Raw genomic sequence first — 14,918 nt, 5'->3', positions numbered from 1 at the left:
TGCCTTTATGTGTGGACGGGATTATTTTTTAAAACGAAAACGGAAAATCTCAGTTTTCAAAAATACCCGTGTACGTGTGGACGTAGCCTCAGTCTCTGACTGGAAGCGCTAATTCGTCATTCGGCTTTTGTCAGACTAAAGTAACTGTTAAAACTGTTTGAAAAGCTAAGCTATACAACAAGGAGAGATTGAGAATTTCCTTTTAGTTCTCAGTTTATTTGATATTGACAAAAGTTAGCCAGTTTTGTCTGTTCTTCTGTAAAACAAACTAAGATTTATTTTTAGAATTAATATTTTGTTTCTAAGTGGAATTGACAATTTAGTCTGTTTCGTTTGTTCTATTTTGAAACTTAAACGCTTTAGCGGCTGCCTTTTGTGTAGTTTGCAATATTTGCCTTTATTTATCTGAAAAAGTCTCATGTTCCTTAAGTACATCTACCCTGTTGAACTTATTATGGGAAATAAATATTTAAATAAAAACAAGCTGCTGATTATTTCACATTTTACTTGTGAGCAACGGCACATTTAAATCTTACAAATATAGTTATTTGGCTTATATCGTGATATATATCGTTATCGTCTGAAATGAAAAAAACATATCGTGATATGAAAAAATCTCATATCGCCCAGCTCTAACTGTAATGTGAAAATATGCAATCGGGCAATGTCTTGTAAGAGGAGGAACTGAAATTATTAGCTTTTAAACCTCTGATATGTTCGTTTTCAAATTCTTTGAATTTTTTTGGTAACTTGTAACTGTAAAAATTATAGTTCATAGAGGCATGATCAGTGGTGTGATTATTTAGAAGACCAGTCTCTCCATTTTCTTCCATCCATTCGGTTCAGATTTCTGAGAGGGCGGAGCCTATACCAACAGTCATGGTCAAAGGAAGCTAAATCTTGAACAGGATACAGTGTTAAAAGAGGCATCCCTGTGCATGATAACACCTATGGCTACTTTCAAATCACCAATCAATCTAACACATGTTAAATTTTATTTATACAGTGCCAAATCATGATGTCAGTCACCTCAAGGATGTTTATGTTGTAAGGTACACCCTACAATAATATAGAGAAAACAGAGAAAAGCTCAGCAATCATATGACCCTTATAAACAAGCACTATTACAGTGGGAAGGAAAAAACTCCCTTTTCAGAGGAAGAAATCTCCTGCAGAGAGGTGTGCAAACACATAATAAGTGAAGAAAAAACACCTGTTAAAAGGGAGTTTTTTTCCTTCCCACTGTCACCACAGTGCTTGCTTATAAGGGTCATATGATTGCTGAGCCTTTCTCTGTATTATTGTAGGGTCATTACCTTACAATATAAAGCATAGCTCCTGTTGTGACTTGGCTGTATGTAAATAAAATTGAATTGATCTGATTTGAATAACAACAAAAATATATTTACCTGCGCAGGTAAGATTCAGGATGGGGTTGTAGTAACTCGATGTTGTGCACTCTCTCAGAGTAGATCTGGACTGAACACAGTCAGGTTCGATCCTCCAGCTAAATTGTAATGATGACTCGGTGTGTTGTAAAGAAACAGCAGAACCACAGTCCAGATGTTCACAAATAGGAGCTGCCTCTTTCAGCGTCCAGCCAAACTCAAACATTGGTCTCCACTCTCCCAGATGTTTCAGCTCCAGTGTACCTGCACAGCGACTGGCTCCTCCCACCAACCTGACATCATCAGGCTCTAACAGAAAGCAGAGAGTCATCAGTAAAATAATAAAGTGAGTTTGAACCACATCAAAGCTGCAGCTCCTCTTCTACCTGAGCAGCTGAGTCCAACAGCTTTGCCAGGTGAGCAGCTGTTTCTAGCTGAGCCTGAGCTTCTACAGTCCAGGAGAGCAGACTCATGGCCTCCGCACTGGAACTCTTTGCTCCACACTGGAACCTCCACTTCTCCATAGAGCGCCCCCTGGAGGACCGAAGGAGGCCCACAGCCGAGCTCCCTACAGACCACCTCTGCATCCTGCTGGTCAAAGTCAGCTTCACACACTGAGGACCAGCTCTGGTCAGACTTCACCTCCAGTCTGCCTGAACACAGACTGGAACCATTCAGCAGCCTGACAGAGTCTGGAGACATCAGAGAAGATCAAACAGAGAGATCAGAGACAGCAGACACACAAAAAAAAGATGGCAGCAAACAACTATTCACTGACTCAAACTCAGCACAATTCTGATTAGACTTCATCATTAACATGCATTACATGTTGACAATGTTCAAAACTTGCTTCCTTTTATTCTTAATGATATTAGCCTCTTATGACTTTACGTATTCCATTTTTTTATACTCAAATCTGCCTTGTAGCTCCTTTTTTACTTGGATGTGTTCATTTATACTTTGGACTGGAAACATAGCCTCTATCTTTGATTTTAGTGTGTTTTCAAACACACATGGAGCAGACCTCCACAGTAGCCAGGTCACAACAATCAGATGCTGCTTGTCAGCAAAGACTTTCTACAGTCTGGGTGTGTACAATGGGATTTGTTGTAATTAGTGGATAGCATGTTTTTGTTGTTTGTCATGAGGGCAGATAAGAAGGTACTGATGGGACACGGTGGTTCAGAAAACTGAAAGAGACCTTTGAGAGAGGTGGTTGGTCCAGATGAATCCTAAAGTTTTCTCTGTTGTGACTCCTGAGAAGCTGATGTGAACGTGTTGCACTTATGACACGCTTTATACTTATAGGCTCACCTGCACAGGTGACATTGGTGATGACAGAAGATGAATATGATGTTACACAATCTCTCACAGCAGATCCAGACTGAATACATTCAGTTTTCATTTCCCACACAGGTGTGTTTGTGGTCTCAAATCTCCATTCTACAGAAACAGCAGAGCCACAGTCCAGCAGTTGGCAGACAACATCTGCATGTTTCAGGGTCCAAGCATAACCATATACTATTCTCCACTCTCCCAGATGTTTCAGCTCCAGTGTTCCTGCACAGTGACTGGCTCCTCCCACCAACCTGACATCATCAGACTCTGAACAGAAAGCACAGAGTCATCAGTAAAGAAGTTAATTGACTTCTGAAAAGTAAAGTTATCTGCTGCTTCTGTGAGTATTTGATTTCTGCATTTACCTGAGTTATGTTTTTCTTCAGCCTGGACTCCTGAAAAGAACATTAGAGAAAAAAGTTGCCATTTTAAAGCAGGACTCTGGACTCGTTTTCCAAGTCTGACTTGTAAAACAAGAAGTCACAAATCAACATTGCAGTTTTTAAAGACTTCATGGATCAGTCCATTCTGGTCCTCATTGCTTAAAGTAATCTTGTTTTGTCAAAACTATCGGTGTGTCAAAAGCACAATATGATGATGATATACCAGGAGAAGATGTTCCATTTTTCAGCATGAAGGGTTACTATTACAAAAAGTGAACCTGTGATAAAATGGGTGAAGTGAGACAGAATCAAATATAAAAACAGAGTAAATAAAATAAAAAAAATCAATCAATCAATAAACTTTATTGATCCCAAAGGTTGGCCACGAAGGAAATTGAGTTAGGGCTGCTGGCCTTATGCTGCTGCCATCTCAAACCAGTGCAAAAACACAAAGATCCAAATAAATCAGCAGCTTATGGCATCATATTAGAATTTGCAGAAAGACCCTAACCTTCAATCTAACCCTTATTAGCAGCCAGTATAACTATCATTACTGATTGCACATGTATCCACAGCTGAAGAGTAATGATTGCGCGGTTTTCTTGAGCAATGCAGCTGGCAAACCACACTGGGATATAGTATGTCTGTGTTGTGCCCTTAAACAGGGGAAATAGTGCGGAGAGGTGAAAGAAAGGCACAGACACGCAGCTCTCACTCTCACTCGTCTGTATTGAGTGAAGGAGGAAGCGCGCGAACCCACCTACTGGAGCCCTGAGGCATTAACAATGGATCGACGCACAATCAACCCAGGCAAAACTTTCACTACTTATCTCCCTCTATATTCCCACTGCATATTCTATTCGAAAACAGTCAAAGCAACAAATAAAACATTAATAAGGGCATGACATGAAATGTAAGGAACAGAGATGTACAACTTCAAAACTAATCAAATTTATGATCCACCACATCTGCACTCTTATCCTTATGAAACAGAGAGTAGATGTATTTGAATTAAGTCTCCACGCTTAAAGAAGTCCAGATGCTTTTCTTTCCAAGCTCCTTAGACCACCAATAAAATATATAATTATGAGTTAACAGCACAAAATGTTAACTGAAAATGTGTAGACTTTAACCTTTTCATGGAATATTCTCTGGTATCTAAACAAACATTTAATTCAATTCCATTTTATTTATATAGCTCCCATTCTACTTCTAAATACTCTAGGAACACCAAGTAAGCCTGAAATGTGAGAGTGAAGAGCTCTAATGGAGTGATATGGTACTACAAGGTCATTAAGATAAGATGGGGCCTGATTATTTAAGACCTTGTATGTGAGGAGCAGGATTTTGAATTCAATTCTGGATTTAACAGGAAGCCAATGAAGGGAAGCCAAAACAGGAGAAATATGCTCTCTCTTTCTAGTCCCTGTCAGTACTCTTGCTGCAGCATTTTGGATTAACTGAAGTGTTTTCAGAGAATTCTTAGGACATCCTGATAATAATGAATTGCAGTAGTCCAGCCTAGAAGTAATAAATGCATGAACTAGTTTTTCAGCGTCACTCTGAGACAGGATGTTTCTAATTTTAGAGATGTTGTGCAAATGGAAGAACGCAGTCTTACATATTTGTTTAACATGTGGGTTGAAGGACATGTCCTGGTCAAAAATGACTCCAAGGTTCCTCACAGCGTTACTGGAGGCCAAGGTAATGCCATCCAGAGTAAGAATCTGGTTAGATGCCATATTTCTAAGATTTTCAGGGCCGAGTACAATAACCTCAGTTTTATCTGAATTAAGAAGCAGAAAGTTAGCGGCCATCCAGGTCTTTATGTCTTTAAGACATTCCTGCAGTTTAACTAATTGGTGTGTGTTATCTGGCTTCATGAATAGATAAAGTTGTGTGTCATCTGCATAGAAGTAAAATTTTATGCTATGCCTTCTGATGATGCTGCCTAGGGGAAGCATGTATAATGTAAACAGAATTGGTCCTAGCACTGAACCCTGTGGAACACCATAACTGACCTTAGTGTGTGAAGAGGACTCTCCATTTACATGAGCAAATTTGAGTCTATTAGATAGATATGATAGAAACCACTGCAGTGCAGTACCTGTAATACCTACAGCATGTTCTAATCTCTCTAATAGGATATTATGGTCAACAGTATCGAACGCTGCACTAAGGTCTAGCAGGACAAGCACAGAGATGAGTCCCCTGTCTGAGGCCATAAGAAGATCATTTGTAACCTTCACTAAAGCTGTTTCTGTGCTGTGATGAGCTCTGAAACCTGACTGAAACTCTTCAAATAAGCCATTCCTCTGCAGATGATCTGTTAGCTGTTTGACAACTACTCTTTAGGAAGGTTGGAGTTGGCCTATAATTAGCTAAGACTGCTGGGTCTAGAGATGGCTTTTTAAGTAACGGTTTACCTATTGCCAGTTTGAAGACCTGTGGTACATTCTAGGACAGTATATATGTATAATGACATCCTCTTACTGGATGAAATCACTAAGTTTAATTTCTGGGCACTATCCCAGAATGCTGGATGATATTGATGTTTCTTTGTAAGTGAGTTATTTTTTTGGGTTCAATGATTACATGTCAGCCCTTTTTCTTCTTTTTCTTACAGTGGGCTGGTTCTTTTTTTTTTCCAACATCAAATTTATTTTTAAATAATTTCTTTCACTGAGCCAGGCTAATTGTCCCATTAGAAACAATATTCATCACCCCTGTTATTTCAGCCCAAGCCTCATCTTTAAAAGGTGTTTAACATCCGTCACTTAAGTGGAGACACTTAAGGGAGCTGTCCTTTTTCCATTTATACACTCTTATTTAAATTCATTAAGTTGCACTTTCTCCTTTTTTCTTCTGTTAGGGGTGAAGTCTCTTCAATTGGTAAACTTGTTTTCTTATACAGAGAAATGGGGGCATGGTATTATGCTGACTGCAGGCATCTGATCTGATTCACTGACTTCATTATCCAGAATGTAATTTTGTATATTTGCAGATTTTTTTTCCCTGCAAGTTAGGAACTTTATATATATATATATATATATATATATATATATATATATATATATATATATATATATATATATATATATATATATATATATATATATATATATATAGCCCTAATGATAGCATGTATAATATTCTGCTTGTGAACAGAACAAAAACAAAAATATTGACAGCAAAATTATTAAAGTTATGCAATACTCTTAACAGTAAGCTGAAGAAATGTATGTCCCTCTGTTTCTCTCTATCTATCTTGTTTTCAGTTCACATTTCTGCTCTTCCATCTGTTAATCAGAGCACAATTATAATCATGTATGAGTACATCATGTAGCTGACAGTTTATAACAGGATAATGCTGGAAAAAGTGTATGGATGAAACTCGCAGGCTTGCACTTGCACTCGAGCGCTCGACGTTGACTGTGTATGCTTTTACTTCCTTGAAAGTAAAATAAATGCTACTCTGTGTGTCTCACTTCACAAAGGAAGTTTTCTAAAACATGTGAAACAGCCACTGTCACAAAATGAGGAGCATGTTCTTGAAAATGTTTCACAATAAAAGCCTTATTGTGAAATGAGGAGTTTCTGATGAAAACAGGAAGTACATGTTATCACTGTAGTTCAGGGGTGCCCAATCCCGGTCCTCGAGAGCTATTATCCTGCAGCTTTTAGATGCATCCCTACTCCAACACAGCTGAATCAAATGGTTTGATCTCTTCAGCATGCCATCATGTTTGGCAAATGCCTGATAACAAGCCATTCATTTGATTCAGGTGTGTGGGAACAAGGATGCATCTAAAAGCTGCAGGACGGTAGCTCTCGAGGACCGGGATTGGGCACCCCTGCTGTAGTTTAATAACACACATATATATTCTATTTTATTTATGGTAAATAGACTGTTTCTTTTAAACCACTTTCTACCCTAACTGAGCACTCAAAGTGCTTTTGTACAACTTGCTTCATTCACTCAAGAACATTTTTCTATATAAATGCTTTCTATCTAACATTCATGATTTTACAGTGAGAGAAACAATCAGAGAGGAACCTGGGGTTAGTATCTTGGCCAAGGATATTTGACATGCAGGCTGCAGCAGATGTGGATCAAACCACCAGCCTTCCAATTAGTAGGCGACTTGTTCTAACACCTGAGCCACAGCCACAACAGGCCAATTCACAACAATAGTCTTCTCAAGGTTCTTTCTATTTTTAAATAAAAAAAAACAAAACAATTTGATTTAATAGGATAACGGCTATATTATTGTAGAAGGTCACAAACAACCTGATGATTTCCTCTGAGCAGCACACTGCAATGGTGGCAAGGAAGAGCTCTACTTTAACCTCTATTACAGTGAGTCTTGTTTTTTTAAAATTCCATCATTTTCATAAGAAGTCTAGACGTGATGGGGCTATGCTTCCCTCTTTGGGCTCTAAAATATAGTAGACGTAGTTCGTTCATTCATTCAAAGTGGAGTTGTTAGTGAGGAGGCGTTAAGTCTGCTGTGGATAACACAGTACAGTTTAGAATAGAATAATCCTTTAATTGTCCCACAAGGGGAAATTTGGTTGTAACAGCAGCCAGAAAGACAGAAAGTTTGGGCTCCTCTCTGATTGTTAGAGGCTAGAATCAGCTCCAGCTGGTGGAAACAGTCTTTAGGTGTGTTCAGCTAGTTATTCAGAGTGAGCTTTACAGAGACATTAGAGTTTCTTGAGTTATTTTTGGTCATGAGTAAAGGAACTGTGACTCATCATCATCAGTGAGGAAGTCCGACAGTGAGTGCTGCTGCACAGAGATCATCACTGAATATTGACCTGTCGGACAAAACAACTCACAAGTGACTGTCAATATATTAAAATATGGCTTTGATTTGACAAAGTCTGAAGGATTCTTTTTTTTTTTTGCCTGTCCTGTTTGGTTCTTTTGCCATCAGAATTATTGTCTAAAGGCGAAGAAAGATGCCCAACGGATTTACTTTACCAAGTGGACCATCCCAGCCTTGCCGTAATGGTCTATTTGATTCACCTTTTATTGTTTATTTTATTTTATTTTTACGTGCTAGATACGGGACAGACTTGACTGGGGAAAAGAAAGAGGGAATGAAAAACAGCGGGGATAAAGGGCAAAAAACAAAAACCAACAAAATAAGCAGACAAAAAATACATATATCAATCACCTGGATCACCTGGATCACCTGGATCACCTGTCCGAAGTCTGAAGGATTCTAACTAGAAGGTGTTTTTCAAAACTGAACTGTGTGTGTGTGCAGGTGTCCTACCTGAGCTCCACAGGAGAAGCAGCACTAATAGGTGATCCATGTCCAGCTGTACGTCTCTCTGCTCTGACCATCATGTGCTGTCCTCAGTATATTTCTGCTAACAGGAAGGGGCGGGATGGTGGGATGGATGGTTGGTTGGTTGTGTGAGCTCTGCTGGAGGTCACTCCACTGTGACCTTTCTTGAACTCTGTGTTCCATCACATCAGCCTTTTCCTTGGCTGAATTCTTCAGAGTCTTATTGAACATATTGTTTAGTAAAAGACCAAATATCCTGTATCCAGGTACATGATTTTTTTTATGCTATAAATTCTCATCTGTTCGGACTTTATGGCACCAGCCAAGCTTCAAATGCTTATAATGACCAGCAGTTAGAATCATATCTACTCATGACATGAATAATAGTTTGAACATTTTATTTTTAGATGTATAAAAGTCAAGTAGGTTTTGACCCAGAAGGACTCTGGTTAATATATGTGTAAAACTATGTTTTAGTTTGTTTCACTGTTTCCTATTTTTGGACAGAAGTATAGAGGTGATGAGCAGAATCTATCATTCTGAAATCAGGTCTTTTTTTCTGTCCATCAGACATGCCGTCCATCAACAGCACATCTAAAACCACACCAACATCCCACAGAGTAGTCACAGCCTGTACAGTGGAAGCAGGCAGCAGTAACTGATGCTGGAAATCTGTCATTCGCATTAAATTCACATCATTTTATCAACAACACCAAAAACTAAATTACGCTGGCAACAAATGTAGCAGCAACTATTTCTACAAATGTAAAATCTTAGATGACATTTTCCAAATGTTTGCTGAAGGTGGGATTAAAAGCAGTTCTAAGAGGAAAAAAGTCACCACATTTTATATTCCATAATTTCTCTTCCCTGTTGAAGATAAAAGCCCAGATGGAGCTGTAAATTACCAGTGTTCATGAAAAAATCCAGAAATTTTAACTCATGTTATCTGATAACATCTTTATTTCTCTACTGCAGGACAAATGTACGAGAATGTTAAGATAGTGTTGTCATGATCCTGGGTCCTTTTGACCCAGCGTTTTGTGTTTTCTCTTCGCGATTTTGGTTCTGTTCTCTAATTGGTGTTTACCCTGTTCCCCCCCGTGTGTTCCTGTTTTATTGTGAAGGTCTGCGTCTTATGTGAGTGTTTTCAGTTTGCCTCCCTGGTCTCGTCATGTTAATCACTCCCAGCTGTGTCTCCCACCTGTGTTATTTCCCTTCCACCCTTCTGTGTTGATTCTCTGGTCATTCTCCCTGCATGTCACGTTCGTATTCCGGTTAGTGTTTTATTTAGTTTTCCCAGTTTAGAGTTTTCACCGTTCGGTTCCTCGCCACCCTGTCTGTTGTACCTTTTGGTTGCAAATAAACTCACCCTCCACTTCAGCAGCCTGCAGTTTGGATCCATTATTATTCACACGGCTTGCCCCGGCAAACCGTGACAAGTGTGTTCTGATAATAGGGTTAAAACTGAAAATGGATGAAGGGCTGAAGTGCAAACTTTTCTTTATGACTCAGAAGAAGAAGATGAGAGAAGCTATGTTTTATTATTTAAACAGCTATAACAATAAAAAACACAACCTGTATTAAAATAACAAATATAGTTAAAGTGAAATTAGTAATAATTAATAAGAAAAAAGGAACCAAATTACATGCAGTTACTGTGGTATGAAGCAAGCATGATTATCTATGCTTATGACAGCAGAACTGAAACAAAAACCATAAAAACCTGCTAAAAGAAGCCGTTTCGGGTCATATAAATAGCACAGATAAATTATTAAATGACTTTTCAAAAATAGTGAAGCTCATAGAGAAGGTTAGACAGCATTCACCAGTTCCTCGTCCTTCCATCTTGACCTCTAATCGCTGATGGAAGGAAAAGGCGCTGCCTGAATTTATCCTGCTTCGTCCTGCAGATTTTGCTTCCTCTTAAAATTTATGATGCCTCATTAGCCTCTTCACACACTGTTAGAGCACTTTATCTGCATTCACACACTCTGACAGTTCAGTACTCTCCAGCCAATGCTTCAGCATGCATACTCGAGGAGGCAAGGATCAAATAACTAACTTTCCCATTAGTTGATGACCCACTCCACCTCCTGAGCCACAGACACCCGAAAACTCACTGCTGTTTATTCTGCACCACCTTCTGTGTTCAACAAAACTGGTGTGAGGCAGTAAATCACAGCAGACTGATGAGCAGGAGGCACAGAGGAGAAAAGAGCTAAAGGAGGAGAAAACTGAGATTAAAGAAGAACATCAGGGTTCACCTCAATTCAGCCGATAACAGTGTGTAATAAAAGAGGAGTTAATACAACAGCTGATCAAACAAAATGACTTCATTTGAAGGTGACGTCAGTTAAATATGATCTGTTTACAGCCACTGCTCTGCTTCATGATCTCAAACATAATACGAGTATAACGATCCACATCCTTTTAATAAAATCATTTTAATACAAATAAGACAAGAATTCAAAGAAACTATACTCATTGCATCTCACACACAGGAAAGACTAAGTGTGATGATTCAGTTAATTGCACATATTTATGAAGTCCTCCTTGTGTTCTTTTTTTTTGTCATCTTTCGAAAATCACTGAAAAAAACGTCTGCAACAAACATAGCTGTGGATGCTGATTACATCTCTTAGTAACCAAAACATCTGTCGTGATGGAAGAAGACGATTAGGATCTGATCTGGGGCTGACAAACAGGAAGGACACAGGAATCAAAAAGAAGGACAGGCAGTGAAGATAGAACCAGGAAGGATCATGGACCTCACAGGGCCCTAAAAACAGCAGAGTCACAGACCCGACTTAGACAAGAAGACTCACAGGACTCCAACTGAAATGGGAAACCTGTGAAACAAAGCTCATGACAGGCCCACCCTGCATCACAAAACCCAGATCATGCTCCAGAACCTCACTGTACCTCCCCTGAACCAGCAGCAGAAGATCCAGAGCTAATTATCACCCATCCTTCAGACATCACCGAGGAAACCAACAAGAGGAGCTGGAGGTTAGATCACACAGGAATATTAAAAAGCTGAAGAATAAGAAATATATGAAGCTGAAAGTCTGTATGCATAAAAGTTTAAACTTATAATGAAGTGACTGTAAATCGATTGTTTCCATAATCTCATGATTAAATTAGGATTTAGTTCAAGAGTAAACTTATGATGAAGAATCAACACAAAAGGTTTTGCTGACAGCACCTTTAAAGAGATGTTGATATTTGGTATCTTCAAGGTTCAAGGTTCAAGGTTCTTTATTTGTCACATGCATAGTTATACAAGTATAACACACAGTGAAATGTAGCCTGACACGCTCCTCGACATGTGCAAAAATGAGGGGAGGCTGTAGAGGAAGAACATTATATATATATATATATATATATATATATATATATAGTATATACATTGGGTGAATGTGCAGTAGTAGTAGCAAGCAGGTGAATTCTGTACATTAATATGAATAGACATCTGACTATTTTACAGAATAGACAATATAAACATATTTAAAATTAAAGGAATTGAAATGTACATTGTGCCTTGGTTTAGTGTCTGGAAGAGTCCTGACTCAGTCAATTATAGATGATGTGAGAGGGCGGGTGTGTGTGTTTAGGGCACGGATGGCTTGGGGATAGAAGCTCCTCTTGAGTCTCTCTGTCCTTGCCCGGAAGATGCGCAACCTTCTACCAGATTGCAGAAGTTGGAACAGTTTGTCTGTCTGTGGAAAATGAAAATGAAGAAATGAAAGACGTGTGGAAAGTACCAAGTGGATCAAACACACTGATGGCTGGAAAGGAAAAGGAAGTTCTTAAAATAAAATCAATCTTTCATCACGAGTCAGCAAGACTTTAATTTAAATGTGTGGAAAACTTAAAGATGAGAACTGTTTGTATCTGTGACGGTAAAACTTATAATCTGAGGAAGTCTCAAGTTTCATTTGTACTGAAACTGTTCTCTGATTGTAAATGTGGGTTCAGTAGAAACCAGTCTTTGTTTTTACAAATGAGAAGTTCATCTGGGTTTGAGACAAGCTCCTCGGAGGTCGTCTTCTGCTCCTTCAGGTGCACAAAGACTGAAGTTACAGTAAACCAGCTCAGTGTTCTCAGGTGTGCTCGGCTTCTGCCCCCTGCAGGCCTGGAGAGACATGACAGCACAGATCAGACTGATTGGATTGGTTCGTTCTCATTTTTGTGATTTTCTGAGAAGATCTGTGACCCAGAGTAAAACTCTTATGCAAATTAGTGAAAGACACTGACAATGACAAGTGTGGAGATACTAATGAACCCCAGCTGAACTGTTCTGTTCAAATCTGTGGCCCAGAGTCGCTGCTGGACACCAGCAGAAAGCTGTGAATCTGAAGGAGGAGAAGCTTCAGGCTGCTGGAGACAGCCTGCTGCTAGACTACCTGGTGTGTGTGTCACAGTGGTGGTATACAGTATATATATGAAATCTACTCAATAGCCACTTCAGCAACTCAATGCATTTAGTCATGTAAACAAGATGACCTGTTGAAGTTCAAACTGAACATCAGAATGTGGAAGAAAGGTGATTAAAAATGTTTTCATTTTATAAGACAACATGCAAAAGATGAAGTTTCTAAATACTTTCTGAAGCTTTTGAGCTCCATCTTTGTAGGTCTGTCTTTGAAAGTGTTACAGTGCATCACTAAGAAACACCCCACAAAACAATCAAAGCTAAAACATAAAACTTGTTATAAAAAAAACCCAAACAGGCTTTAATCTGTAGGGCAGCTGTTCCCCTCCACCCCATCACCCCTCCTCAGATCACCTGTCGTTCATCAGCTCTCTACATAAGGACCAGCACAGCCATCTAGACTCTGCCAGATTATTAGCTCTCTCCGTGTGGTAAACAGGCTAGTTTGGTTTTGCTCTTTTCCCTTTCTCTTGCAACTAAGGCTTTTTTACAGTTATTTTCTGGATAACATCACTGTGGCGAAGGTGTGGTCTTGGGCCTGCTGCAGAAGCAGGGAAGAGCAGGTGTGCTAAACTGGATTGATGAATGGCAACTGTTTTTATGTCATGCAGTGAGACGGAGAGGGTAGTGTGAGAGTTGCAGAGGGGTCCTGGGCAGAACCCCGAAACCGCAGTAATCACTACTGTCAGTAAAATTGCTGCTAAACGACAAAGCTGAAATGTCAATCCTTCGGTCCTGTGTCACAATCACCAAACTCCCTCCCTGGATTCCTGCCCAACTTGTCCCTTCCTCATCTTGCCTGGTCCCTTCCTGCCTACCTCTGTTCCCATAACAATCTCTCATTCCTGTTAATTGAAGTCCAGTGTTTAGTTCGGCTAAACTTTGTCACCATGATTTTGTTTGTTTAAGGACTAAGAGCTTGTCTAAGTTCATTCATGTGCCAAATCTCTAAGAGAATATTCCACATCTCATTGGCTTGTCTGGGTCCAGCACTCGAGTTCTACATTAGTTATTGTTTAAACACAACATGGATGGAGGATGGAGGAGGTCTCAGTGCACCGTTTGTAAGCAGATTCTCATGTTGCTCAGCAAAGGTTGGTAAGTTTTTCATAATTTTAACTGCAGCTTATTAAAGTCAGGAATAAGGATCCTTTTCACTGTACTGTGGTGCAGAGGCGGAGGCAGACATTTGATACACCCATGTCTTAGCTTTAAAGGGTAGTATGCAGAGGTGTGGACTCGAGTCACATGACTTGGACTCGAGTCAGACTCGAGTCATTAATTTTATGACTTTAGACTTGACTTGAAAAAATGTTCTAAGACTTGTGACTTAGTCTGCTCCAAGCATTCCCACAAAGGTCAGTCTGCTGTTGTAGTTAATACGTCATTTTCATAACATAATTGGTGATATAGGTTACAAGCAAGTCTGGCGCTGAACAGAAATTGTCGCGCTATGCTCCTTTGTTTATTGTGCATAAATAGTGAATTGTCCTGACACAATATTGCGTTTCGCTTCTGTTATTATGGTACATTGACAAAAACATATACTTTTATTCACAGGATAAAACAGTTGTTTTGTATCACTAATTGCCCAGTACGATTACAGCATACAGTATTATTGTCACTGCTACATTTCTGTGATGGGTACCAGAAATTATTTCCACTACTAATTAATTACCATTGAGCTCAAAGGTCCTATTAATAAACGGTTAACGAATGTGTATTTATGACGACGATTTGTGAGACTGGTAAACTTATGATATGTACGATGGTCTTTACTTTCTACACGGTGCATTTCAAGGTCCTGCACCCATCCGTCGGTAAACTGTACCTGGGCTTGTTGCAGTGACCTGAAGTTACTAAACTTCATGAGTGTATGCACTCACTCCAAGAACCGTATGATTATAAATATGCATATAAATATGCTACGATGAGATAGCTGACTTCATCTAACTAGCAAATGTTGTCCAGGCTACGTTGGTGATGCAGTTTTTTTAATGTGTATGATATTTTTGTCATGCGATTTTAAAGCCGGTCCTACAACCGCATCCAAGAACAACATGCAGCTTAT

At 39.2% G+C, this 14,918-nt stretch overlaps 2 protein-coding genes across 2 annotated transcripts in view; one reads left to right on the top strand and one right to left on the bottom strand.

The window, feature by feature from the left end:
- LOC146570367 (scavenger receptor cysteine-rich type 1 protein M130-like) overlaps positions 1 to 8,447 on the bottom strand; it is a 44,584-nt gene extending 36,137 nt beyond the window's left edge. The window contains exons 1-5 of the mRNA XM_085278791.1: positions 8,395 to 8,447; positions 3,092 to 3,121; positions 2,703 to 2,993; positions 1,775 to 2,080; positions 1,410 to 1,697 (exon numbers count right to left, since the gene is read on the bottom strand). Coding sequence (XP_085134917.1) covers positions 1,410 to 1,697; positions 1,775 to 2,080; positions 2,703 to 2,993; positions 3,092 to 3,121; positions 8,395 to 8,434 — 955 coding nt within the window. The 5' untranslated portion in view covers positions 8,435 to 8,447. The remainder of the gene's footprint in view (positions 1 to 1,409; positions 1,698 to 1,774; positions 2,081 to 2,702; positions 2,994 to 3,091; positions 3,122 to 8,394) is intronic.
- The window catches only part of LOC146570363 (scavenger receptor cysteine-rich type 1 protein M130-like), a 214,491-nt gene that overhangs the window by 138,544 nt on the left and 61,029 nt on the right, over positions 1 to 14,918 (top strand). The gene's annotated exons all lie outside the window — the stretch shown is intronic.

Source organism: Mchenga conophoros, linkage group LG7, assembly GCF_057382185.1.
Source record: "Mchenga conophoros isolate Kocher_MC1m ecotype Shallow Benthic linkage group LG7, M_conophoros_male_GT1.1, whole genome shotgun sequence".
Taxonomy (NCBI): domain Eukaryota; kingdom Metazoa; phylum Chordata; class Actinopteri; order Cichliformes; family Cichlidae; genus Mchenga; species Mchenga conophoros.
This window is presented reverse-complemented; position numbering and strand designations above follow the sequence as displayed.